Source organism: Nyctibius grandis, chromosome 6, assembly GCF_013368605.1.
Source record: "Nyctibius grandis isolate bNycGra1 chromosome 6, bNycGra1.pri, whole genome shotgun sequence".
Lineage (NCBI taxonomy): Eukaryota > Metazoa > Chordata > Aves > Nyctibiiformes > Nyctibiidae > Nyctibius > Nyctibius grandis.
The window spans coordinates 53,607,007-53,631,172 of record NC_090663.1 but is presented as its reverse complement, the minus strand read 5'-3'; the positions used below and the strand labels follow the sequence as shown (position 1 = coordinate 53,631,172).

The 24,166-nt window shown below is 52.1% G+C and overlaps 3 protein-coding genes across 5 annotated transcripts; 2 read left to right on the top strand and 1 right to left on the bottom strand.

Annotated features, from left to right (window-relative positions):
- The first annotated feature begins 537 nt into the window (after positions 1 to 537).
- Positions 538 to 7,682, top strand: ARL9 (ADP ribosylation factor like GTPase 9). 3 transcript variants are annotated; one of them, XR_011048430.1, is made up of 5 exons: positions 538 to 693; positions 1,111 to 1,279; positions 4,051 to 4,226; positions 5,338 to 5,576; positions 7,660 to 7,682. XR_011048430.1 is itself a non-coding variant. In XM_068403803.1 (4 exons), exons 1-4 carry the CDS (start codon positions 538 to 540, stop codon positions 5,515 to 5,517), a joined length of 681 nt encoding a protein of 226 aa, XP_068259904.1. In that variant the 3' UTR covers positions 5,518 to 6,143. The 3 variants fall into 3 exon arrangements, 2 of the variants coding, with proteins under 2 accessions (XP_068259904.1, XP_068259905.1); XM_068403803.1 differs by lacking the exon at positions 7,660 to 7,682 and having other exon boundaries at positions 5,338 to 6,143; XM_068403804.1 differs by lacking the exons at positions 538 to 693; positions 1,111 to 1,279; positions 7,660 to 7,682 and adding an exon at positions 2,421 to 2,495 and having other exon boundaries at positions 5,338 to 6,143.
- On the top strand, positions 6,830 to 18,236 carry SPMAP2L (sperm microtubule associated protein 2 like). The gene is made up of 9 exons (XM_068404166.1): positions 6,830 to 6,854; positions 7,660 to 7,693; positions 9,871 to 9,921; positions 10,920 to 11,042; positions 12,645 to 12,782; positions 13,089 to 13,209; positions 14,326 to 14,457; positions 14,979 to 15,154; positions 15,761 to 18,236. The coding sequence occupies exons 1-9, from the start codon at positions 6,830 to 6,832 to the stop codon at positions 15,873 to 15,875; spliced, it is 915 nt and encodes a 304-aa protein (XP_068260267.1). The 3' UTR covers positions 15,876 to 18,236.
- HOPX (HOP homeobox) lies at positions 17,593 to 21,200 on the bottom strand. Its single transcript, XM_068403806.1, has 3 exons — positions 21,144 to 21,200; positions 20,724 to 20,899; positions 17,593 to 18,265 (listed from the first exon to the last, which is right to left on the bottom strand). The coding sequence occupies exons 2-3, from the start codon at positions 20,865 to 20,867 to the stop codon at positions 18,188 to 18,190; spliced, it is 222 nt and encodes a 73-aa protein (XP_068259907.1). The 5' UTR covers positions 20,868 to 20,899; positions 21,144 to 21,200; the 3' UTR covers positions 17,593 to 18,187.
- Between the last annotated feature and the right edge of the window lie 2,966 nt (positions 21,201 to 24,166).

The following is a 24,166-nucleotide window of genomic DNA, read 5'->3' as shown; positions in this document are numbered from 1 at the left end:
TAACTGGGTTGCCGGGGTGAGGGGCCTCCTCTCAGCCAGCAGCTGGTGACTCCAGGAGAGAGCGTGCTATCCTGCAGCCGTGCAGTTTCTAGGGGGTGACTTGGAGAGAGGAGATACTGGAGGAGAATGCAACTCTCTGTTCTCCGGGCGTCTTTGATCGAACCTGGCTGAAACGCTGACGAGGGGCAGTGCTGGAGCTCTGACCAGGCTGCCTGCACAGTGCCCCGACTGCTTGCCCCCGAGGTGGGTGCCCTGGCAGCAGCAAGCTGGGAGCAAATCCCGTTGTGGGGGGGGAGAGGGCAGCAGCAGCTGTGGGGAAAGGCTGCCTTCCTCCAGCAGCGAAAAGCCCCCCGTGGAACGGCCCGCTCGCTGCGTTACTGACGCCCGTAAGGTCTCAGCCTGGCGCTGAGCACCCCGCTGATGGCGGGGCGGGGCGGGGCGGGGCGCGTCTGTGCTCGCAGGGCTGCAGGGGGAGCTCTGGGTGCGCGTCCGGCTGTGCGTGTGTCCGGGCGCCGAGCGGGCTCGTCCGGGGCGGCCATGGGCACCCGCCCGCGGCCCGCCGCGCTGTGCGGGGCGGCGCTGGCCCTGGCGGGCGGCGCGGCCCTGGCGGTCTGGGCCTGGGCCCGCCTGCGGAGCCGGGCCGCGCCGCCCGCCGCCCGCCCTGCTGCTGCTGCTGCCGCCGCCGCCGATCAGGTACCGGGGCCGGGTGGGGGCAGCGGGCGAGGCCGCTGGGTCGGGTCGGGCCAACGGGGCCGCCCGGGGCCTCTCGGCGGGGCTGCGCCGCCCCCGGCCCCGCCGGCCCCCTCGCACTCCCCGGCAGCGCGGCGGGGCCCTGGGCCGGGCGGCGGGGCCGCTCTCCCCGCTTCGCTCACCGGCTGCGTGTTGCCGGGCCGGGGCCGGCGGGTATCCGTGGCTGCCCATCGCCTCGGCCGCGCTGCGGCCCTGCGCTTCTGCCGCGGGAGCCCAGCAGGTGCTTTCTGCCTCCTCACCGCCCAGGGGCGTTTGCCGTTCCCTCCGGACCCCTTGTTGAGCCCCTCTTTCCCCCCAGTCCTGCTAAGCGCTGTGCAGGCCCTGGCTGCCTGGCTAAGCGTGCTGCCCCTCGTTTTGCAGGGTAAAGGACACAGCAAGCAGATACTGGTGCTGGGCCTGGATGGGGCTGGGAAGACCAGCGTTCTCCACGCCCTGGCAACTAACCACGTCAAGCGCAGCGTGGCTCCCACCAAGGGCTTCAATGCCATCTGCGTCAACACCGAAGAGTTCCAGATGGAGTTCCTGGAGAGTGAGTGAACCCGTTTTAGTACGGAATGTAAAATAAGTTCCTATCCTATGTCCTAGGGATCAGGCTCATATTTTAAAACCACCGTATTCCCTCGTGCCTGCTCTGATAACGTGAAATTGTGATTATTTTCTCCATGGGGATTCTGCTTTCCCACCCCGCTTTTTGAATGAGATGGTACACTGGTGTTAGAAGGGATCTCTGTTCGTTCAGCCCTGTCCTCCAGGGAGTTCTGCTCCCCAAGAGAGAAGGGTAACAAGCCTGATTACATGAAACCAGCCTAAAGCAGAGGTGTCCCCAGTAAGCCCTGTGTTGTGGTCTGTAGCCGTTGGGTGTTGTACAGCTTCTCCTTGGTGCTTATGCCTGGCAAAGGGCAAGAGCAGAACAGGAATAAATAATAAGGTGAAAGAAGAGAGGAGGAAGAGAAAAGCTTTGTACGCTTTTTGTTCAAAAGCCTCATAAATGGTGTTTTCTAGTCTTTAATGGCTTTTGAATGTCTGTGGGTTTTCACTAAACTTTCTGTGGTGTCCTTCGCACTGATTTTTGGGTATTGTCTGTGCCTGCAGAGAGCATCTCCTATGATGCTTTTGGGGTGTCACAGCTGTTCTAGGTTGAGCTAGCTGATGGGGAAGGTGGAGGCCCTGGAGTCCGATCAGTCCCTGGTACAGAGAGGCTGACATCCTAGCCTCATCAGTGCCTGCCTTCTGTGAAGGCAGAAGCTGCCCTTTGCTTCCTCCTGTTTCTGCACTGTGCGGTACCAGTGCTCAACTGGCTCAGTTGGCAGCTAGCCCGTAGACACCTCTGTAGCTTTGTCAGCAGGCCTAAAGGAGCTGTGCTGTTCCCAGGTAAGTCTTTGGGATAGGAGGTTGAGGCTGCTAAGGCAGAGTTTCATTCACAGTCCTACTACCATAGGAGTCTCTGCAGTGTTTTAGGGAAATCATCTCTCCAGAGATGCTTGTAGTCTGTGCCCCATCTCCTAGTAGGTATGAGTCACCTGTGTCTCCTACTGGGAGGTGCTTTGCGTAGCTGAGCCCAGACAAAGTCACAGTATCTATGCTCCTGCCTGGGGCTGGCCTGGGCTCAACGCTGCGCACCCCATGGCAGAACCTGTTGTTTCTGAGTCGTCCTTCCCTCTCTGGTCCAGGTTGGTAGTGACTGAGATGTGATGGCTGCGATCTGACCCATGGGAAATGAAATGTCTCAGGCCAGTTTCAGCCAGGTAAATTATGCATGGCTCTCTAATCTGGTTACTTATTCAGTCTGTACCATTGCCTAGTCCAGGGGTTAGCAGCCTGTGCTGTGATCATGGGGCACAAGATGATCAGCAGACAGCAGGGGTTTTATTTTGCTGGTTTAGACAGATAGAAGACTATTCTATGTTTTTCTTTGTACCATCATATAGGTAAGCGGGTGGTGTCTTGCCTCTGCAGGGGGTAGGAGCTCCTGGCTTCTGCTGAGTTCCTTCTGGTTTGGGAAAAAAAAAGTTCTCTGTGAGGTTGCTGACCCCTGGGTTATGCTATGCATGAATGCATTTAACAGAGGGAACGGTGGTGAGCCCTGAAAACGTCACAGTACAGAATCAGTCATCTGTCCCAAGCGTGACGTGTCAGTCACAGCCCTTTGGCTTGTTTCCACAGCGGCAGACTTGCAGTTCCGCCTGTAGATACACTGGGGCTCTTGAGGAAGAGTCAGGCATGCCCTAGTGGAAAATGTTGCTTCCCTTTCTGCGTTCTTGAAACTACTGAATCATTTTGACTTAAGTGAAAGCAAAATTGCTTTGAAAGAGAGCAAAGTCACTGAGGGCGGTAAAAGATGGCTGACTAGCAAGTCAGTTTTGAAAAGAGCTCCTGTATAAGGCAGGAGATAATTACAGGGAACCCCAAATGTATTGCTTTGAAAACTTGCTGTGTTTGGGGGACTCAGCCATGCCTTTTGAGCACCTCAGTACTCTTGAGCGAGTGGTTGTGCAGTGTACCTGGGAGAAGACCTGGAGAACTGAAAACACATTGAAATACTTAATGTATTGTTGCTACTCCTGCTGCTATCAACCTTGGCAAGCTACCAAACTCTTTTTGTCCCCAGATGGGAACAACAGTCCTGGGCAACTTGCTACATATGGTTTCACCACAGAATTGTTGTAAGACTTGGTTTTGAAGGTGGACAGCTTTCCTCTGTATCCAGCAGAGAAGGGGTCAGGGACATCCTGTGCAAAGATTCCTCCCATCACCTAAGGATTGCCTAAAGTGACTGCTGAGGCTTGATTTTTTTCTCTTCCTAAACACCTCTGGTTATTGGCAGTATGAAAGCTGTGGGAGTTTTGAACTAGATCCCTCCCCACCTCAGAGCTACATATCTTCTTTGGAAATTGTAGGCCTGCTTTGTCTTAAGATGAGATGGGCGTGTGGAGACAGGTTATATGGGGACATTTTCACATGGTATTTAAGGACACTGAACTTCTTTCAGCTCTCCCTACTAGCTTGAGAGCAAGAACCAACAAGGCAGAAAGCAACCATAAAGAAACTGAACACAGAATCCTCTAAAAATAAGAGCTTAGAGTGGAAAGAGATTTTTTTCCCCCCAGAGCATACGCATATGCCTGCATGGGACTTGACTGGGGAAGGTAAAGCTATTTCCAGTCTCATACAGAGCAGCCCAAATAGTTTTTGTTAACCCAAATACCTTGGGTTTTCAGCTCAGGGCTTGCTGTCTGCACCTCAGGGAGCAGTACAGCTTGGATTACTTGGTGAATCATGTGCTGGTGTCTTCTCTTCCAGTCGGGGGCAGTGAATTTCTGCGTTCATACTGGAAGATGTACCTGCCCAAAGTGCTGTTGCTAATCTATGTAGTGGACTCGGCCGATCACGCACGACTGCCTGTGGCGAAACAACTGCTTCATCAGCTGATCCAGAACAACTCCACCCTGCCGGTGGTGGTTCTGGCCAACAAGCAGGTAAGAGTTCCCTGCTGCTAGCTGAGCTTGGGCTGGCAGCAGCTCTGAAAGCAGCAACAAAGGCTTGCGAAGGAGGCTTCATGCTTTTAAGGAGGCTGCGTGGATGGGAGTTGGGAGTCTTTCTGGGACACCTGTTGACTGCAAAAGAAAATAATCTGAGGTTGAGTTTTGTATCTGCAAGATGCAGGTCTGTGCTTGGAGACAGTGCAGAGCTGTGGGTGGAAATAATGGTAAAAGCTGCTGTAGAGTTGCAAGGTCTGAGAGCTGCAAGGGAGACCACATTTAGACTTGGAGTTAGGTTTCTGTTCTGAATGTCTATCTAGAAGTACCACTTTACCTAGAAGTGGCCACAAAGTGAAGCATTGTTTGCCTTCAGATTGGTTGGTTGCTCCTAAGGCAGGAGCATGAGAGAAGAGCAGCTTTCCTCACAAGGCAGTGCCTTCTCCTAAGATCTTTGTGAAAGGGTCAGTGACTGGTGCTGTACCTGGAATAGAATTGTGCCTGTGGTACGGTTGGATGATGGAACAGCCCAGGGTTTTTAAGCCCAGATTTTCTTTTATGAGGGCTGTGTGCTCGGTTTGCTCTATGTTATTACCTCTTACATTTCTAGTAACTTAGGCATGTTACTAGTAGTCCTTTGTGTTACTCTTGAACTCAAGCACAGGCTTTGACTTCATCAAACAGAAATGCTACTGATGATTCTCTAGGTCCCGGAGTCAGAAATGCCTGGTGGCGGAGGAGGTACGCAGGGAATGACTGTTGTACGTTTGCCTCCTTCTTGTGACTCTGTGCTGGGCTCATGGCGTCTTGGGCCAGCAAGATTTTTGTCTGCCTTGTGCAGGTAGTCTTATATTGTTATCAGAAACACCGGAATTACTAGAAACAGAACTGTACCCGTATTTCTTTGGGAAGAAATTAGGTTAAGGATAAACATTTTTTTTCCCCAAAGCATTTTAGGGCATGGGAACTTGATCTCATAGAAGGTATGTAGAATGGTGCCCCCAGAGCCTTTGTGACCCTTCTTTGTCCTGGACAAAAGGCAGTGGCTCAAAGCAAGAATGGTGCCGCCACCTCATGCAACTAACAGGCTCCTTTTGTTTTTGTGTGTCAGGACCGCGAAGGTGCATATTGCATCACCGATATCCACGATGCTCTGGCGCTGTCTGACATTGGGGACAAGAGGAAGATGTTCTTGATTGGTACCCACGTGGCAGAAGATGGCTCCGAGATCTCCTCCAGCATGAAGGATGCCAAAGAGCTGATAGCACAGCTGGTTTTGGAAACACAGTGACAGCTTTTTTTCCTACAACGTGGTATTTGCAGCTGAGGGAGACGAGGTGTTAGTGTATGGTCAGTTTGCCGCATAGCGACTGAGATGTACAGATATCTTTTCCTTGTGGGTGTGGAATTCCTCTGAAAATGATGTCTAGTTGCTAAGAAAATCTGATTTATAGTGGTTTGAAAATACATTTGAAAAGTAGTCTATTTTTTAGCGTATTTGTAGGGGAAAAATAGTCTCTCGGATAGCAGAGTTAAGGGGATGTAGAGCTTAGATGGGCTGAGATGGCTTCTTGCCAGGTGGGAATTAAGCACAGACTTCAGTGGAACAAAGTTGTATCCAGTGAATTTAACCTGGCTTGATGTCTCGGGCTTAAACTGAAATATGTTTACTTCAGAGGTTTTACAGAACCCTGATAATAGTGGTGTTCTGTTGAAAATGAGGACCTCACTTCTTGATGGTGTCAGAAATTTAAAGTTGCTGCAACTAGTGTTTTTGAGTGACAATTTTGTTGTTGCTGTATTGGAGCCAAGCTTTTAAGGGTAGTGGCAAACTAGTAATCTCTGGAGGTTGGGTTGGTTACTGCTTCTTTAGTGTGCAAGAACAAGAAAATGAATGCAGTAAAACATTTAAGTGTTTCTTTGCCTACAGGGAAAAAACAACAGCGTAATTTAGGATAGTGACTGGAAGCATTTAAGTTAAATTGGCACCAAAGGTGGGAGACTCCTCCATCAGGCTGAGTGGCTTATTTTGGTGTAGTCCAGGTTGTCCTCGAGCAAGCAGTCTTACATGTGAAAAACCTGTTGTTTTTTGAAAGTGGTTTCTGTTAGCGCAGCAGGTGAGGAAGATGAGCTGCTGCCAAGTGTCCACTGTCCCAGTGTCCCCGTCATTATGCTCCAGGAGTGTGATCCAGGAGCAGTTCTGCAGAGGGCCTGTTTTGCAACCGCCTTTATTGTACGAGGGTGTTTTGTCCTTTGGCACGGATGCGTAAAGCCGACAGTTTTACCCCAACCAGTGGTCCGGGCTTCATTTACCCGAACAAGGGGCGCTGCAGCAGACCCTCGGGGCCTTTCTTGGACAAGCGAAACGGCATCCCTTCGCCCCTCGGTAAAGGCCAGGTGCGCCGCCCGCCTCTGCGGGGCCCGGCACGTACTCCCCTGCCCGCCGGGCTCGGGGTTTACGCTGGCGGCCCGGTTCTTGCTCCCCGGGGCCCGCCGGAAGCAGCAGAGCGCCGCAGGAGCGCTTGGTGGGCGGGGCGGGGCTGCAGACGGCCGCCGTTACCGTGGCGACGGGAGTGCGCCCCGTGGCGACGGGAGTGCGCCCCATGGCGACGGCGAGGCAGAGTGGCGGTGGGTGGATGGGGAGGGGGGGGGGGGGGGGGCGGCGGAGGCCTGCGGGAGGTGCGGGGCCTGCGGCCGTCGGCAGGGGGCAGCCTCATCCCGCTGCGGCGGCTCCCCTGTGCCCCGGCCCCTCGCTCAGCCGCGGCGGGGCTCGGGGGCTCCGCCGGCCGCTGGCGGGAGGGCTCCCGGGCGCGGCGCGGCACGGCACGGCTGGCGGGCGCCGGCAGGCCGCTGGCAGCACAGCCACAGCGAGCGCCTGCCGGGGGAAGCGATGCCAGCCGCTGCGTGGCCACTGCCACCGTCGGGGCACGGGGCCTCCCCACGATCACGCCTGGTTTCTCCACAGCACCGGTGTCCCCACGTCTCTGGTTTTACCCTGCCGCCCCCCCTTTAAAACACGGTGGCTTGTTTTGTACTGCTGCGGAGTCCAGTGCGATACAGCCGCTCCTCCCCCCAGGCCCGTCAAAACGTCTCCCCTGAAGTTACTGAAGGCAATAAAGGGTGGGAGCACCACGTGGGACCCCGCAGGTCAGCAGTGGCCGCTGGTGCTCGACCCAGGAGGAGGATGTTAATGAGGGGACATGGTGCTGGGGATGCTCTGTCCTGCTGCCGCGGGGGCTGCCCGCACCCCCCAGGGCACTTCATGTGCACCGGGAAGGTACCAGGGAAAAACAGTACCAGTAACTGCCCTGCAAGTGTATCCTGACGAAATGCACAAGCTTCATCTGCCTTGTGATTATTTCACACCTAAGAGCAGGCAGCCCAGGCTGCAGGTGTTACCAAGCTTCTAAATTCACCTCTTTTGTCTTTGCAGTTTCTCATTACTTGTCTGCACACTCACGCAACAGGTAAGAAACCCTCCCAGCCCCGGCCTCCTGGCTGGGTGTCCAGGACATGCCCCAGGTCTCTTGGGGAGGGCTCGGTCGGGGATTTATGCTGAGCGACAAGTCGATGTATAGGATGACGCTGTGATAAACACGCAGAGGAAGTGGTGCCTGGTTTTGCCCTTCCCCCTGCTTCTCAGGACAAGCAACGTCTGACTGTCCCCATCCTGCCCCTTCAAAACGGAAGCTGTGACCCTTTGCTATCCAAGGAACTGATCTCAGAGGGAGTTGGTCCCCCTTAAGCAATGAGTGTGTGTGAGCTGAAGAGAGGCCTCGATTTCCCTGCTGGGAAGCATGAGTGTGGACGGGGCCAAAAGGCAAAGGCTCCTCCCGTGTTAGTGAGGTGGCTTAACTCCTTCAGGTTGCAGAGCTGCTGCAGATGTGTCCTGTGTGGGGATGCCTGTCTGTCCATAGCTTTTGCTATGATGAAAGTGTAGAAAGTCATCTTTTTTTTTTTTTTTTTGAAATTGGAAAAAAGAATACTTAACGATTGTTAAGTGAGTTGAGGGATCTGATTTGGACGTATGTGTGACTCGTCCCTTGGCTGGGGCTGGGTCGTGATGCAAGCTTTGCATAGCAGTGTCCAAGCCCGTGGTGTGGGGTACAAGGCCCACGTGCACTTTGTGCTAGGTTTGGCTGTGGCTTTATGGTGGATCTGTGCCAGTGGTGGAGGAAAAAGGACGAGCCTGCCTGCAGAGAGAGGGTGCCAGCTCTGCGATGCAGCTAAGCTGGGGGGGGACCTCTGTGTGGTAATCCTTCACTCCCTTGCGCCTTTGCAAGCAAAAGCCTCTGGGGAGTGTCTTGGGAATGAACAGCTGAAACTGGTTTTTGGCTCCTGAAGTGACTGCTGCCTTCCTGAGCGTGTCCATCTGGAACTGGTGGCAGGAGGCCAAAGTCCCGCTGGCAGTTGGTTCCCGCTGTGGGATTGCAGTGGGACCCCTGTTTGCAGCACTGTGACCAGCAATTAGGCTTGATGAGATAAATCAGCAGGCGTCTCGCAGGGAGCGTGTGGCGAGGTTGCTCTAACAGCAGCCTGCCATTGCAAGGGTCTCTGTGGTGCTGAGCACTCTGGCAAGCGTTTGCTGGGGCTCGGCATCTTGCTAGAGGTATCAGCCCCATCAGAAGAACCATAGGCGTGTCCCCAAAGCACAGACCGTTTTCTGTCAGCAAACATCTCTCTCTGTTGGTGTCCCCACTCCTCTCTAGGGCTGTGCTGCCTTATTGCCAAGTGATACTAAGCAGGGAAGCAGTGCCCCAGGCTTTCACCTTCTGTGCCTTTTCCGAGGTGGGGCACTTCCACAGCTGCCCACACTGTGTGGCTGTTCCCCAGCTGGCTGGGGGCATGCACCTGCAGCCCCAGTGGGTGGGTATGGACTTGGTCCATGACACCAGGGAGTTCTGCAATGCCCTTGTGGCACTGGCATTGTCTCCTGCTTCTCTTCGTAACCACGCTCACAAAGCACGAGTGCTTCCCAGCCACTGGGATTTCAGGCCTGGGATGCTTGAGCAGCAGGAGCAGACAGTGATATCTGATCTTTGTGATAGGTTTTGGTCTGATGAATATTCAGTAAAAACATTTTCGGTGCTGCTCCTAGGGCACAGACCATGTGTATTCTTGTGTCTCTATAGCATCTAAGACCTCTGAGCTAAAAGGAATGAAACAAAATGATAAAGAAAGAAATATGTCTTCACCTGTGCTCCTAAAGCCATGTGGGAACAGTGCTGTCTCCATGGCACCTTTTAGTAAATCATAAGAGCGGTGATAAACAGGTGTTTCTGTTCATCTGGGCTCTTGTAGGCTGGGAGATCATCCATCTCCTACTTGCTGGAGTTGCATAGCATGCTATTAACCAGAAAAGTACCTTCCCCCTCTCTGCCATGTCCCAAAGGGACCCTGCAGTGAAGGCAGAATTGCAAATTAATGTCTCTGCAGTCCAAGAGATAGAGTTCACCGGATTAAATGGATGGAAAGTTACTTGGAGAGAAAGATCCCTTAAATGCACTCTCGCAAGGGATGCCTTGCAAAGGCGCGGGGGTTCAAGAGTGTGTTATGGCTTTGAGTACAGCGGTAGTTTCTTTATGCTCTGTTGGTTTAACTGTACGTTTAATGGCACATTTGTCCTTTTCTGCGGTTTTAACAGGATACAAGAACTTGCAGAACCCAAGAAAGTGGCTTGTGCAAATGATCCCAGGTAAGGAGGTGCCCAGACAGCCCTGGCTCAAGGGCTGGGGACTGATGGGGCCTCAGCTGGTGCAGACCCTTTGCCTTTGTCTTGCTTCTGCTTTCCTCTCAAGAGCAGAAGTGGCTCCAAAAATCAGATTGAGATGTTCAGTGCGTGAGAAGCCCTCTTCAGTTTGCTGCTTCTTGTTTTCAGTCCAAAAACTGGGCTTGACCAGAGTCTTGCCTTTGCTGCCCCATCTGAGCTGCCCCACTGAGATGTTGCGGGGTAGGATAGTGCTGTGGTGCAAGGGGACTAGACCTCATTGGAGCCGCAGTCTGCTGTGTCCTGGAGGACACAGTCCAGCTTTAGGAACAGAGTTGCTGTCTGTATTACAGGGTCACCAGGGCAACAGTTCCTTGGTAATGCCTCTTTTCCACTGTCTGGATGGGTGTCACTCTGCTCAAAAAAGGCTCCATGAACCCGTTGCCCTGCTGTTCCCTGTCCTGACTACCCTGGTACCCTTTCCCACCATGGCTTCTCTCTCAATGGGGGATGAGCCACTCCAAATTTGCCCTGGGCACAGGAGAGTAACCACTAACGTGCTGCAAAACCTCACCCGCTTTCCATGGCACACCCTGACCATAACATTATATTATTTTTACTGTCATACCTGTGGTATAGTTAGGTGGTAATGGTGAGGCAAGAAAAATGCAATCATGAAACTCCTCCAGGGGTTTCAGAGATGTAATGAAATGACCCTTCCTGCACATCCACTGGTAACTGTAAAACCAGACTCATCACTTGAAGGCTCTTTTCTTTTTGAGTTGACAACAACCACCTGGATGGTGTTGAGAAATTCAGTGCCAGAGAAGGTGAGTGCTCGGGGGATAGCAGCAGCACTATACAGTGGTGGGGAGCCATAGGGACCATGTGTGCGTCCCATCCTCAGCAGGGAAGGATAGCCGCAGCAAGCACATTTCACGCTTGTGCATGTTTCTAGAATTTTACAGCCTTGCTGTTCTTGCTAGGCTCGTGTGGGGAAACCAAGAGACTATCCGGACCCTCTCGCAGGCTATTGTGACAGCTCAACCATCCCCAAGAATAGTGGCACTGGCCAAGCCCAAGAAAGATTTTGGCAAGAACCAGTGCAGGTGAGTGATGTGGTAGCACATAGTGGGGAAGAAGGCAGATCAGATGGTGCTCTCTAATCGGGGCAGATGTGCTGGCTCGCAGGGGAAGGGGAAATGCCATCTCCTCTCCTGCCACTGCTGCCCCACAGGGAGCTTCATGCCACTGAGACCCACCAGACTGTACTGGTGCTTGGAGAAGGGTCCATCTGTAGCAGGGAAGAAAGTGCTGTGGGAGCATCGTCAACCTGAGTGCTTGACTTCCAAAATGAGGAGGAACTTGAGGGGTGCTAAGTTTTGGTGCCCTTTTGTTTCGTTATACCTGCTTCCTGGCTGTGGGAAGGGCTTCTGCCACACGTGGTGGTTGCTGGTCTGATGAGAGCTCTGTGTTTGGATCAGCTGCCATAGGAGCCAGTCTTGATCTCAGTCTCTGAGCACATGGGAGCATGTTCCTCTGCTGTAATGAAACCCAAACCAGCAGCTCTGCTTTGGCTTGGAAACAGAGACATTATGTGCATGCATGCATGCATGCCTTGTTGGAAAAGTGTATGTGTCACACCTGTGCGTACAGAGGGAGTGTCTATCCCTGTCCATATTGGGGCTGATGCAGCCCAGCCAGACACCTGGACACAATTAGTGATGCCCTGCATCCTCTTGGAGCCTGGCCTAAATCTTGAGGATAAAGGTTAGGAAGTTCTATGAACAGGGAAAGCTTGCAGCATCCTGCTGGGTGGGGGGAATCCAGATCTCTTGTCTTGAGTTAAACCCCTGCTGCCACTGCATGGTGAACAACCAGTCAAAGCAGTTCCATGTTTGGGAATAGGAGTGAAAAATGATGTAAAAAATGTAAACTTCAGTGGGGCTGGGTGATGCTGCATTATGTGAAGCAACTCATCTGTAGCTCTATTGGAGGGAATGAAGCTCTTTCAGAGACAGGATGGTCGTTGCTAGTCTGTAAGAAGTCCTAGCAATGAGAATAGAGATGAAACCGTGTTGCACTCCTGGCTTTCCTCTGCCTGAAAGGATGTCAAGAAACATGTGTCTGTAGTTTTCTCTGCTCTGCCACTGTCATCAGTTCAGGGGCTCTCATCTGCCTGAGAGCTTCTGCCTCTGACTAACAGTGTCCATCTGACAGCCCTTCCTGCTCACCTTTTCCCTGGTGATGACAGGCAGCTGCCAACAGCTGTGGCTGATGGAAAGCTGGATGAGCATGCACTAGGCCAGCCTGGGGTGATCCCAAGATGAAAGGAGCTACAAGAGCACAAGGTGCTATTAAGCCATTGCAACGAATAGGTTTCTGAACTGGCAGAGCTGAACAACAGACATGCTGCCAGGTTTGTGTTGTGGAGTGGCTTCTTGAAATGGTCCAGAGAAAGGCCTAGACTTTGAGAGCCATGCAGTAAGGCTGCTTAAAAGAGGACTCCGCATATGCAAACAGCATTTATCTTCAAAGTCAGGAAATCTCAAGTGTAAATGCCCATTTGTTCATGGCTTTTCCATGTGCACCAGTGCCAACTTTTGTATGTGCATCAGGCACGAATGTTTAACGAGACTTAGGATACCATCTGCCAGCATCACATTCCCTGTCAGCTGCCTTTTACTAACTCTTCTGTGCTTTTCCTCAAGACCCCTCTTCATGTACAGCTGCGGACGGGAATCGACGATCTGGGAGCGTCTCCCGCCAGTGGATTTTGGCTTGCCTTCTGATCGGCTGCTGAAGTTGTCTGAACCTAAAAAATACCTGGCTGCTTACCTGCAGCAAAGGTGAGAAGCCAGAAAGCCTGTAGGGTCCTATGGGTAGGCCCTTGGGTCTTGTAGCATCAGTGCAGCTTCAAATAAATACAGGAACAGAGGATGGGTACAACAGAGGGCAAAATGCAGAGCAGGGACTCTGCTGGGATTAGGACCTCTGGACTCATGGGATGAGGGGGTTCTACACTGGAAATGGCCACAAGCCAAAGCTGCCATCTACTGTGGTGAACATGAGGCTTAAATATCCCAGCTGCAGCCTGGTTTAACCAGTGTGGGGGAATATCTGTGAGCAGCGGTGCCATGACTCTCTGCTTCCAGACCTCGCGAGTCCCCTGAGTGGCCTGTGTCGCCAGCTGCACTGATGTATAAGGCCTCCCCACGGATCCTGGAGCTGGCCCGGCCAAAGGTGCTGCACGCAGAGTTCCTGCTGGCCAGAGAGGTGAGGGGGTGCTTGAGTGAGATTTGGAGGGGAGAGTGATGCAGCAAACTGCCCCAATCTTTTACGCCTTGTGTCCTGCCCCTGGATGTGCCTGGTGTGTGCTATGAAGGCGAGAAGCTGTCTGGTCCTGCTGGCGTTTGAGATACTGAGAGAAACTGCCTTTTTGTAGTGAGATGCTGTCTTTGAAAATCTCCCTGCTGAGAGACAGAAAACAACCAGGCTTGAGCAGCCTAGAATAGCAGGAGAGCCAAGGGAGGAATCTGGGCTGCATCCCCTGATAAAGCAGCTTGGGAAAGTGGAGAAACCTGATGGGAACGGCCTGTTTAGCTCCTAGGGAGTACAGTCATGTTTGTAGTTTGGCAGCTGTGCTCCTATCTGTGTATATAGGGAAGATGAGCCTGCAAACGCTATGTATATTTTAACAGTGTTTTACCAGAAGCCTGATCTAGAGATGTATTTCTGAACTTGCTCCTTTTAGGCGGGTCATTGCTTTGGCAGGGGTGAAAGGGCTTGGGGCAATCTCAGATTACAGTCATTTCCATGGCAAAGGCTAAGTTTTCTGGCTGCAGTCTCTGGGCTGGGAAATAAGGGAGGCTGTGCTGGAGCAGGCCTTGGCATCAGTAACCCTGTGAAAAATAGAGGAAGAATCCGATGCTGGAGCAGTAATCACTTTTTCTGTAGGAATGCAGTTAACTGCACTAGCATATTTACCCTGAGATCTGAGCGTCTCTCCTTAGCAAGGAAATTATTTGATTCAGCCAGGAAGATGAATATGAAGAACATTTCTCTACTTTGGAAGAAATTTCTCTGCACTTTTGCCTGTCTGCACAGGCTCTCATTACAGGCATTCCTCTCCTGACTATGAGTGGGCAACAGCTGGGGATAAAAGTAATATTGGCTATGATGTACAAATCCCAGTAGCGCTGAAATTACCTTATAGTTCGGGCGAAAGAAAAATAACAGGAGCTGGGAAAGTAAGAGTGCTCCTTCTGTGTCCATGGCTGTAGAGGAAGGACGCTGGGTGCTCGTCCCTTTGGAGAGGGAGTGTATCCCTGTGGGCTGCTTGTGGATGAGCTCTGTGTCTGCACATCCCTCCCCCATTCTGAACCTACGCAGGTGCCAACACCGGTTACAAATGCCGCGACCTTGGCCAGAGCATCCTCGCGGTTACAGCGTCTTGCAGAGCCCCGGGTCAGGAAGGTGACCGACTGCTACGAGCTCAGCTTTCCCGAATCTGTCATCCGTCCGGTAAGGCAGCATCCCCCGGGACCATGCATGGTAGGGACGCCGGGCAGAGGGGAGGGCACTGGGTGCCCGGTCACTGGTGGCTCTCTTCATGGCAGCCCTGGATGTGCTGCTGTCTATGAGGCTGATGTTGCTGCTTCCTAGGCTGGAAAGCAGGACTCGTCCTCCATCCAGAGCATGAACTGGTTCCCGGCAGACATCCCCAGAGAAGGGCAGACCTATGCCTAGCCTGCAGCTGTGGGGATGGGGAGAGATGGATAAGTGTCTAATTGGGATCCCCAGTGCTGGGGGATGGGTTGGACAAAGGGCTATGAGAAAGAGGAGGTTGGAGGGCAGGTTGTGGGACTGGCCAGGCAGTGTTTTTTCCTTCCACAGCTTGTCTGGTGCCAGACACAGCTGTGGACAGGATCATGTCCCATCTGTGCATGGTCAGTGGCTGTGAACCTGGGTACACTCAGTTGCAGGCTGGTCATCCTTGAATGCCAGGAGCACCTGTAAGGACCTTCCTCCCCATTCTTCCACAGGTTTCCAAGTCGGCTCAGAAGGCAATTGCGAGTGCTCGGACCCTGGAGCTGGCTAGGGCAAAAGGATTGCATCCTGACTATGTGCCCCTGCGGGGTGCTGAGTGGCCAGTGACGAAGGCTGCAAAGCATGCAGTGGCCACACCAAGGCTCGTGGAACTGGCCCAGCCTCGCAAAAGGTAGGTGCTGCTTCCCTGCCATGGGGAAATGATCAGCTGTCAGCCCATGTTGTGCAGGCCATGGCACCTTGTTGATTTGTGTTTGGCTGGTGTGATTAAGCCACTGCTCTTCCACTTCCAAAATGCATGGATTTTATATGGCTGGATGTGTTAATGCTACATGGATTGTGGTTTAAAAAGCATTTTTGAGGTGGAAGAAAAACCAAAAGAGAGGAAATAGGAACTTTCTAATTCCAGTAGGAATTACTGTTTGGGACTTCTTAATTGTTAACTAAAAAGCAAGCAGCTGACACATGGCACAGTGTAGCACATTCATGTTGCCCAGCATGATGCAGCTGGCCTCAACCTGGGCTGCAGGGAGTGCTGGGTAGGGTGTCTCACAAAAGGTGAGGGAATGCCTGGCTGTAGTGCCTGTGACAGCTTCAGTGAGAGATGGGGCACCCTGTCTCACTAGTGTCCTGGTGACAGCAGTGGAGGCATGACTGCTTTTGTCCTGCCTTGGCAGGGAAGGGCAGGGCTCAGGTGGAGGTGTGCCAGCTGGCAGGCAGCTTTGAGAGCTGGTTCTGCTCCAGTTGGAACTGACCGGCTCTGTCCTTCCTCCCCTAGGTCTCCTATGAGCTTGTGCCACTTCAACCCAGACGCGTTTACGGTGAAGGAGGCTGCTAAGAAGGCAACTTGTTCTGCTCGGATCCAAGAGCTGGCTCGTCCGATTAAGCGCTGAGCTCCCTCAGAAACACAGCCCGCTGCTCATGCCGGCTGCTCCCGTCACCCCTTGGAACATCACCCTTTTCGGGCTGTGCTGTGGCTGGAAAACCTGCTTGAACACTGCGCAGAGGCAGCACCCAGCAGGGACGTTTTCTTATGAGCAGCCACTTTTACTTGTCTTATCTGGGGAGTTAAATAAAATGTTCATTCCTTAAGAACAAAATAGTCACCAGGGAAAGCAAGCAGAATTTGACCTAATGTGGGAAACCTCTCTCCCTAGGACTGGTTATGTCTGGAGTTTATCAGTCGTCTTATTTTTTTTCTGTAATAGTTAAAGAAGTAATGAAACAACTGTTTGGGGAAGTCAGCACAGGAACTGTTTTTTTTCACATAAAGAAGTGAGGTAAACCAAAGCCAACAGTGCACAGCAGGTTGATGCAACACAACTCCTGACCTTGGGTTTCAAAATTTTTGCTAAAGTTTAGAGATCATCTTAGTGACACTCAAAGTTTTGTGCTTGTGACAGAAGTAGAAACACAAAAGACTGCAAAATTTCAGATCCATGGCTGGGTTGATAAGGTGCAAAGCTTTAGTACAGACTTTGGAAATGCTGGGGTGGCATGTGCATTGAGCTGGCTTGGATTTGGGGCCCAATTTCTCAAATGCCTGGAGAACAGGCAGATCCAGCCTTTTGCTTTGCGTGCATCTTTGATACAAGTTGCACAGGTGGGTTAAATCTGGGCGGTTCAGATACTTAGTTGTGTGGCCCTGGGCGAAATAATGGAGCTCTGCATTGAGATTTTTGGAGCCTAACTCAAAAAAGCAGAGTTTCCCTCAGTGTAAGAGAGAGGGCACATTGCAGAGGCTAAGAAGAAAACAGATATTGGTGCCAGACTCTGCAGAACAAACTCTGAGCTCCAGTTGAGTCTGAGGATGAGTCAGTTTGGCAGCTGGATTGCAGGGGAACCGCACAGCCTGTGTGGGATGTGGCACAGGGAGATTGCTTTTATCTGTTTCCTGTGAGTTAGGTGTGCTCTGCACTGGCAACCTAACCACTGGTGATGGGCTGGAGATACTGAGACAAGAGATACTCTCCAGCAAGGGACAAAAGCCATAAATGAAAGCACGTGGCAGTTTCAGTGCCAGCGTATCTTAATCTTCTGTGTTAAGCCAATTCTCCTTCCAAAGGAGTAGAGGCAGGTGACCACAAACCAGAAGAGGATTAATCAGAGGACCCACTAATTGATTCAATAATCCACTAAGCAGAGGGTTTTTGAACCCTTTTGAACAAGGTAAGGTCACTGGGCAACGGTGCTGGTTATTTTTTAGAGTGTGCATTGTCCTGTACCAGGATGGACTAGAGTTTGGGCTTTGTGCAAGAGCCCCAGCACAGCTGCATCCCTCAGACTTGAGAATGGCTAGAAGGAGACTGGAGTCTGCCACCCCCCTGCGCCAGGGGAACCCCAGCACCACCAGCTTCTGCCACCTCGGGGCTTGGGGTGTGCGTGGGGCTGCGTGGGCTGCCAGGGAGGGACCTGTGGGTGCCCTAGAAGAGGACGTTGCCCATGTCTGTGGGCTATCCCTGTGGCAAGAGGGAAAACCCATGGTGCCCACTGAGGCTGTCTTGGAGAAGTGTTGCCCTCCCAGGGGAAGGAGTCTGCCTCCTGCCACTGGGGCAGGGCGCACAAGCAGGGACATAACACAGTTCTTCTCATCAAAAAACTGTGAGTTTTTATTAATGCATTAGGAAAAAAAAAAAAGAGGCTAGTTCTTTCCCTTTGGTAACCTTTAACAGAAATGCAAGAAATGCATTCAAGGGGGGCTTGCCTTGGCCTGATTATGGTGTAGGCTCTGGTTTTCTGATATCCAGGGCTGATTCAGGCATCTTGAGCTAACCAAGACCACCTGAACAACACATCTGGTTTTCCGGTTGCCCTCCTCTCTGGATGACCTGTATATTAAAGCTAGCACATGTACTTTGCCTCTGGGGATCATAAGGAAAAGAAATCTTTTCCCCCTGTCTATCTTTTAACTTTTCGTGGTAGCTTTTCTGCAAGCCTGGGACAAGGGCATGAGATTGCTTTGCCCTGTGCAGCTGCTGTTAATGGATGGGAATCACTAGACAGGTTATGCAGCCATCAGAAGCTGTATACACACATTATATAATATTTTTTTCCTGGTTATGTACACTTTAAATAAAACTTTATGTTAAATAGCAGGGTATTACTTTGTATCTCAAAACCTCTTGCAACAGAAGAACCCCAAGGAAACCCACTCTGAAGAGCTTCACCATCATTTACAGCAGCACAGGAATCAGAGCAGCATCCTCTAGTCCCTGACAGACCCGCTTTCTGAGGGCAGCCCTTCAGACTTCCTCCACTCTGCCAGGCGCTGCTTAAACCATTTCTGGAGGAAAAGAAAAAAGAGAGATTGAGTGCACTGGGCTGAGCGAACCCTTTGCTAAAGGTGCAGATGTGGTCAGCACGTGGGACTGGGTGAGGGCAGCTCACAGCACTGGATCTTGTAGCAAGGCGCTGCACTGTTCCCGGGCAGGGCGGGCAGCCCTCCTTACCCAACGGTCTTGTTACCTATGTGTGCAACTCTTTCAAACCCATTTATCTTGCTTGCTTCAGACCTTGACAGCATGGGTGAGTCCTCGTTTTCTTGCTGTGAGTCCAGGTTTTTCTTGCAAACAGACTAAGAGATTGGCTAAGGAGCTGCTGGATGGTGTCTGTTTAAATGGCTGGAGAAGTGAAACAATCACTGCAGGTCCAAAAATGACAGGAATCAAAAGCTGACCTGCTTCAGGAAGGATGAGAGGGACAACACAGTGACCCTCAGCAAATTTAAGAACAAATAGATTTTAAAAATGGGTTAAAAATTATCTTAGTCTTCAAGCAATATGCATGGCTAGGTTATTCTGTAGTAACTTAGCATCTCTAAGCCAACTCCCAGAGCTGCTGATGCCACTTCAACACAGCCTCAATTTCAAATGTTAGATCAAATGCAGCTGGATAAAGCCACACCACCTCCGTAAGAAGCGAGATATAACTCATGCGTGCCGGAAGCACAGCTCAGCCTTTTGTTTGGGAACGTGCTTGTCATTTGCTTTGTTGCTGCTCATTTTGTTGCTATATTAGTTCATGGCTATTTTTGAAGCTATTGTGGTCTGTAATGATACAACCACGGTGCTCTCTACAAGTGGCTCTCACACCAGCGCTGCCTTGGACCGCATCCAGTCAGACGATTGCCTGCCTAGCCTCCTCCCAAAAATTTCACTTCCTTTCCTAAACCATCATCTCCTATTGACTCAGTACCTCTTTGCGTCTCATTTTTACTAAATTTTTTATTAAAATGGCTGCTATATCTAGCCAATAAAGCACTCCAGATGTCAGGAGCGATGATTCTCTGTGTCATATGCAATGCAGGCACTTTGCAGCTCACCATCCCGGTCTCAATCCTGTCCCTAACATGACCTTCATCTCCAGATCTCTAGGAGCACCCTGGATTTGTGGAAAAAGATGGCTAGCAGGGAAGAATTTAAGACATGTCCAGAGGTGTCCTGGGCATATATGGCCTGTGTTTACAACTTACTTTAGGGAAAAAAAAGGGAACAGTGCCATTTATAAGGAGGAAAAGGTATTTCAGGGGTACTACCTTCTTGCTGCCTCAAACAAGCAGTGGTACCTGCCTGTCACCAAAGCACAGTATAGGAAGGGTCTCCTTTTCCACGCCAGCCAAGGACTATCAGTGCAATGGATGTTATAGCAGCATCCAGCATCCCTCCCTGGGACAGGCTAAATGCTGGCATTGCCTTCCCGGCTCTCATATCCCTTTGGCTTTGCCCAGGGAGAGCCAGGCTTGGCAGCTCTCAGCAAAATGCTTTGGGTTGGATTTCTTTTCTATACCCATCAATGCTGCTGTGGGTCTAGTAGCTTATAAAACATCTGCATCAAAACCAGCTGCACTGCAAGCTGAAGGAATTGGGAAGGAGCTGTTGGCTTTTGAAGCCCGGGGTAGCCTGCAGGTAGCCAAATGGAGCACAGGGCGTTGGGTGGATAGCCCCAGACAGCAGCAGCCTGTCCCCTGTGGAGGGATATTTGGCAGACTTGCCTGACATCTGGGCTTGGAGGATGCTGACTTAGCTAATTGTAGTGAGGGGGGAACGTGCACAGCCTGGGCACGTCCCACAGCACATCTGCAGGAGCTGCATCTTTCCTGTATCTGTTTTTAAATGACTGTAGTTTCTTCAGACTATAAAGCCAGCAGTGGTTTGGGCACCCAAGAGTACAAGAAATGGGTTGGAAGGAAAGGACAGCATGCACAGTTGTATATTCAGGGTTCCACAGACAGCCAGTGACCCTCGGGGTCTGCCCTTGTTCTGGCTGAGGGAAGCACTAGCCTGGTCTGCAAGCCCAGGCTGGGGATGAGGCTCCTGGGCAGGGAGGGGTGCAAGGATCCCAGTGGGGCACAGGGCTTCTGTGCAGGAGGCCATGGCTGTGGGATGAAGGGGCTGCGATTACAGGGAAAAGGGCTTTAGGGGTGCAGGGGCAGGAACATGTGGGGTGCAGGGAGACGTGGGGTGCAGGGAGGTTATGGTGGTGCAGTAGAGCTCTGTGGGTGCATTAAGGAGTATGCGGGATGCAGAGTGGTGCAGGAAGTGCAAGTAGGGAGCATATGGGGCACAGAGGGGTGCAAGGGGTGCAGTAGGGAGCATCTGGTGGGACAGAAGGGAGCGGGGGGTATGATAGAAAGCCAGGGACAGGACAGGCAGGAGATGCGGGGGGAGTGTGTGGAGCACAGAGGCATACAGGGGGAGCAGGGCTGGTGCCAGGGCAAGGGCAAGGAAGGGGTGCACACTCACCAGGGTCTGCTCCTCAGAGAGCCCGGTCTCAGCTGCGATGAGGCACAGTGTGGTGGGGTCAGGATGCTTGTTCACCTTGCAGAAGTTGTACTCCAGAATCTCCAGCTGCTCCTCAGTGGGAGTCATTGGCTCCTCAGTGGCCATCTCCTCCTGGGCCAAGGCTATGGGGCCAGGCACTGTGGAGAGGGGCCAGTGTCACTGCCCAAGCTGGGAGTGGCCAGTGGGGCCACACTTGCTGAGCCCCAGATTTGCCATCTCCATCCCCATCAGCTCCCCCCTCCCCAGCGGCCTCTGGCTGCAGCAGGGCACAAGTCCCTTGCCAAAGGCATGCTGGGGAGCTCAGCCGGGAGCCCCAGCCCCCCCCCTAGTTTTCCCACTGTGGTGACCACATGAGAACAGCGCCCAGCTGAGCTGTCTCACCATCCTTAGCTGTCAGGAAACAGCAGCCTGTCCTCTGCTCAGCGCTCCCCTGTTGCTGTATTTATAGCCAGTGTGGCTCCCGTGGGGACGATTCCTGTTTACAGCCGTATTTAGGCCTGGGCGTCACTTGGGAGTGATGTCACAGCAATGGGCATGTTGGGGGGGATTAATTTAAAGACATTATTTATCCTCTGGGTGAGGGGATGGTATCTGGCATCTAGCCTAGAGTTTTGCTTTTTTTCTCTTCTCCCCAGCCACCAGGCAAGTTTGTGCAGGGCACTCACAAACCAAAGGATGCAGGATCTTTTGGGAGCGTGGGCTTGGACCCAGCAATCACCTCATTTTCCCTCCTGATCAACGTCCTGATCCTCCTCCTGGCAGCATGGCCAGACATCATGCAAAGGTGGTGAAGAGCAGGTGAGACACTTTGTTTTTTGCTAATATTTAACGTTATCACGAATGGGCATAAACAGTCGTGTTGTTCCTGAGTGTGGCTGAACTGTTTGTTTGTTTTTCGGTGTATAAGTGAAGGGTCAGTCCTCGGAGGATCATACTCCGTGCACGTCTGTTGCCCAAGCGTTCACTGTCTTCATCTGTGATCAGTGCTTGGTGCTCCTGGCAATGGCAGAAGCAAGAGCCCACATTCTCCTCCAGAGTAACGTTTGGCCCACTTGTGCTTTGCATGAATCTCTGGCAGACTTGGCACAAAAGCACAAGCAAAACTAGTAAGTACACCCTGGGTAAGTCCCATAGCTCTCTTCTGCAGGGCTCTAAGTTTGTTCCCGTGTGGCTGAGGGTCAAGCCTGCTAATTCAGCCAACTAAAAAACGAGGCGTTGCCCCCACAAAGCATGCAGAAGTCCCTTGACACTGAATCATCTCAATGTTTCTGAAACCAAGCTGTGGGGTGTTGGCGAGGGAGGAGCTGGGTGCAAAAATGTGGCCTTTCTTGATCTGCTTTCCTGCTGTCCGAGTTGCCTGGCCCATATCTGTCAGGTGGGCTGGTTGGTGTTGCTGGCTCTCCAGTGCTGTCAGGAGCCCTTGGCCTGCTGGTGACTCCTCTGGGCCACCCGCTCCCCTCAGCTGCAGACCTGCCCTGCCTCCACCTTGCAGTCCAGCTTCTCCTTCCCTTTGGCTCTGGGATGTAACCTAGGCACCTCCATCATGCTGCATCCCTACTGCATAGCTTTAAATCCACCTGCTTTCCTGGTTGATGGATAACTCACCTTCACCCACTCGGTACCCTGGAGTGTACTGAATACCCCAGGGCTCTGCTGGGAGGGGGCTCAGCTCCAAAACTGCCTTGTAGCTTGCAGAGAGCCAGCTCTCCTATTCACGAGAGGCTGGAGAGATCCTCTTCTTTGAGCTTTACCCTCAAAAAGCTAAAGGCTCCCACTGAGCCTTGTCTGCAGGAGGTTGGCTTTGACTAATAAAAGGATCCTCATTGTGCATTTGAGTAGGGGCTTATAAATAGACCAGGGCTGGTTGTGAAACAGCCCACTCTGCTTGAGTCATTGGTACAATACCTGATTGTAACACAGTGGTTGCATAAGGCTGGAGCACCTCTGAGTGTGTTGGAGTGTGCTGGTAGACGGCGTTATCCACAACCCTGGATGGACTTGGGGAAAGACCATCTTTTTAACCTCAGGTGTTGCAAGCCGGTCTGGCTTTGTCCTGCAGAGTGTTGCAGCCACAGGTGTGTATGGCAGCAGCTGCCCGGGCTTTCCTGGTGTCAGCTCTCAGTCAGAGGTGTCCATATAGGAAAGGGCAGACACAAAGTTCAGTCCCTCATGTGTGTGAGCTGGTGGGGGCCAGGTGAATGGCTGCTGACCTACCTTGGCATTTGGAGACCTCTGGAAATGATGCAGGGGGAGAAGGAGATCCCCTGGGCTTGAGGTGCTGCTCTCCAGCACTGTGGCTACAGGGCTCTCCATGAGGTCAAACTGTAGATGAGGTCAGGCTCAGGCCACAAGTCCTTCCTCCCCTCCTTCATCAGCACCCCACATCAACTCTGAGCCACTTGCCCTTCTCCTAGAAAGCCCAGTCACCACAGGGCTCCTCATCACCTCTGGGTCATGCATCTAGCCTAGGCCACCAGCAGCAACATGTCTTGGCGGTTTATAAATCATTTGCAGCCTGCTGTATTAATGTGCATTGATGTGTGTGCATTGATTTGCATAGGGAACATGTGCTTCGACTTTCATGTTTCATCTTCACAGCTGTTTCTATTTCTGATAATCTCCAGGTTCCTGAGGCATTTGCCTGTAGGACACAGTATCTTCTACCTGCTGGCAGCTCCGGGTGCTCCAGGATGCAGGACGTGATGCCTCATGGTTTTTCCTTGTCTCCCCTGTACCCCTGCTCTGGAGGGAGAACAGTTCCTACCTCTCAAGGCTGTGAGATGGCTTTCAGGAAAAGGTCAAAACCCTTGGGGTCCTGGAGTGATCTGCAGGTCTCCCCACATTGCTCCACTGTGCCCTGGAGGTTTTCAGGAGCCGTGTGGCCCTGTGCAGCATGTGGCACCCAGCACTTGGCATCTCTTGGGTGCTAAAAATTGGGGATATATGACAGGACTTGAGGACACCAGGAGTCCCCTACCCACTACTTAAATGGAGCCCCATTTAAGCCCAGGTCTGGAGCCTGGCCTTCAGGCTGCACAGGACCTCTTCCCATGTCCAGGAGAGCTATTTTTCTTGCTTACGTTTCTTTAAGCCTGGCAGAAATATGGAGAATCACAACTGTTTTGCTCAGCTGGTGAAAAGCATCACTGCTCACTGCTTTTTTCTGCCTAAATTTTTGCAGGCATTGGAAAAAAATGGCTTTTTCAGTGCAAAGGATGTAAACTATCTGGCTTTCAGAAAGGCTGGGGGGCTGTGGTCGTCATTCAGCTCTATAAGCAGTCCCATGCCCACTGCTGTCATCCCTGGTCAGCACAGGGGTGAGAGTTCGGTGGCAGTGGGTTACTCACCCAGGCAGAAATTACAACACCAGATGCACTGTCACAGTGAAACTGCAGCATTGGTGA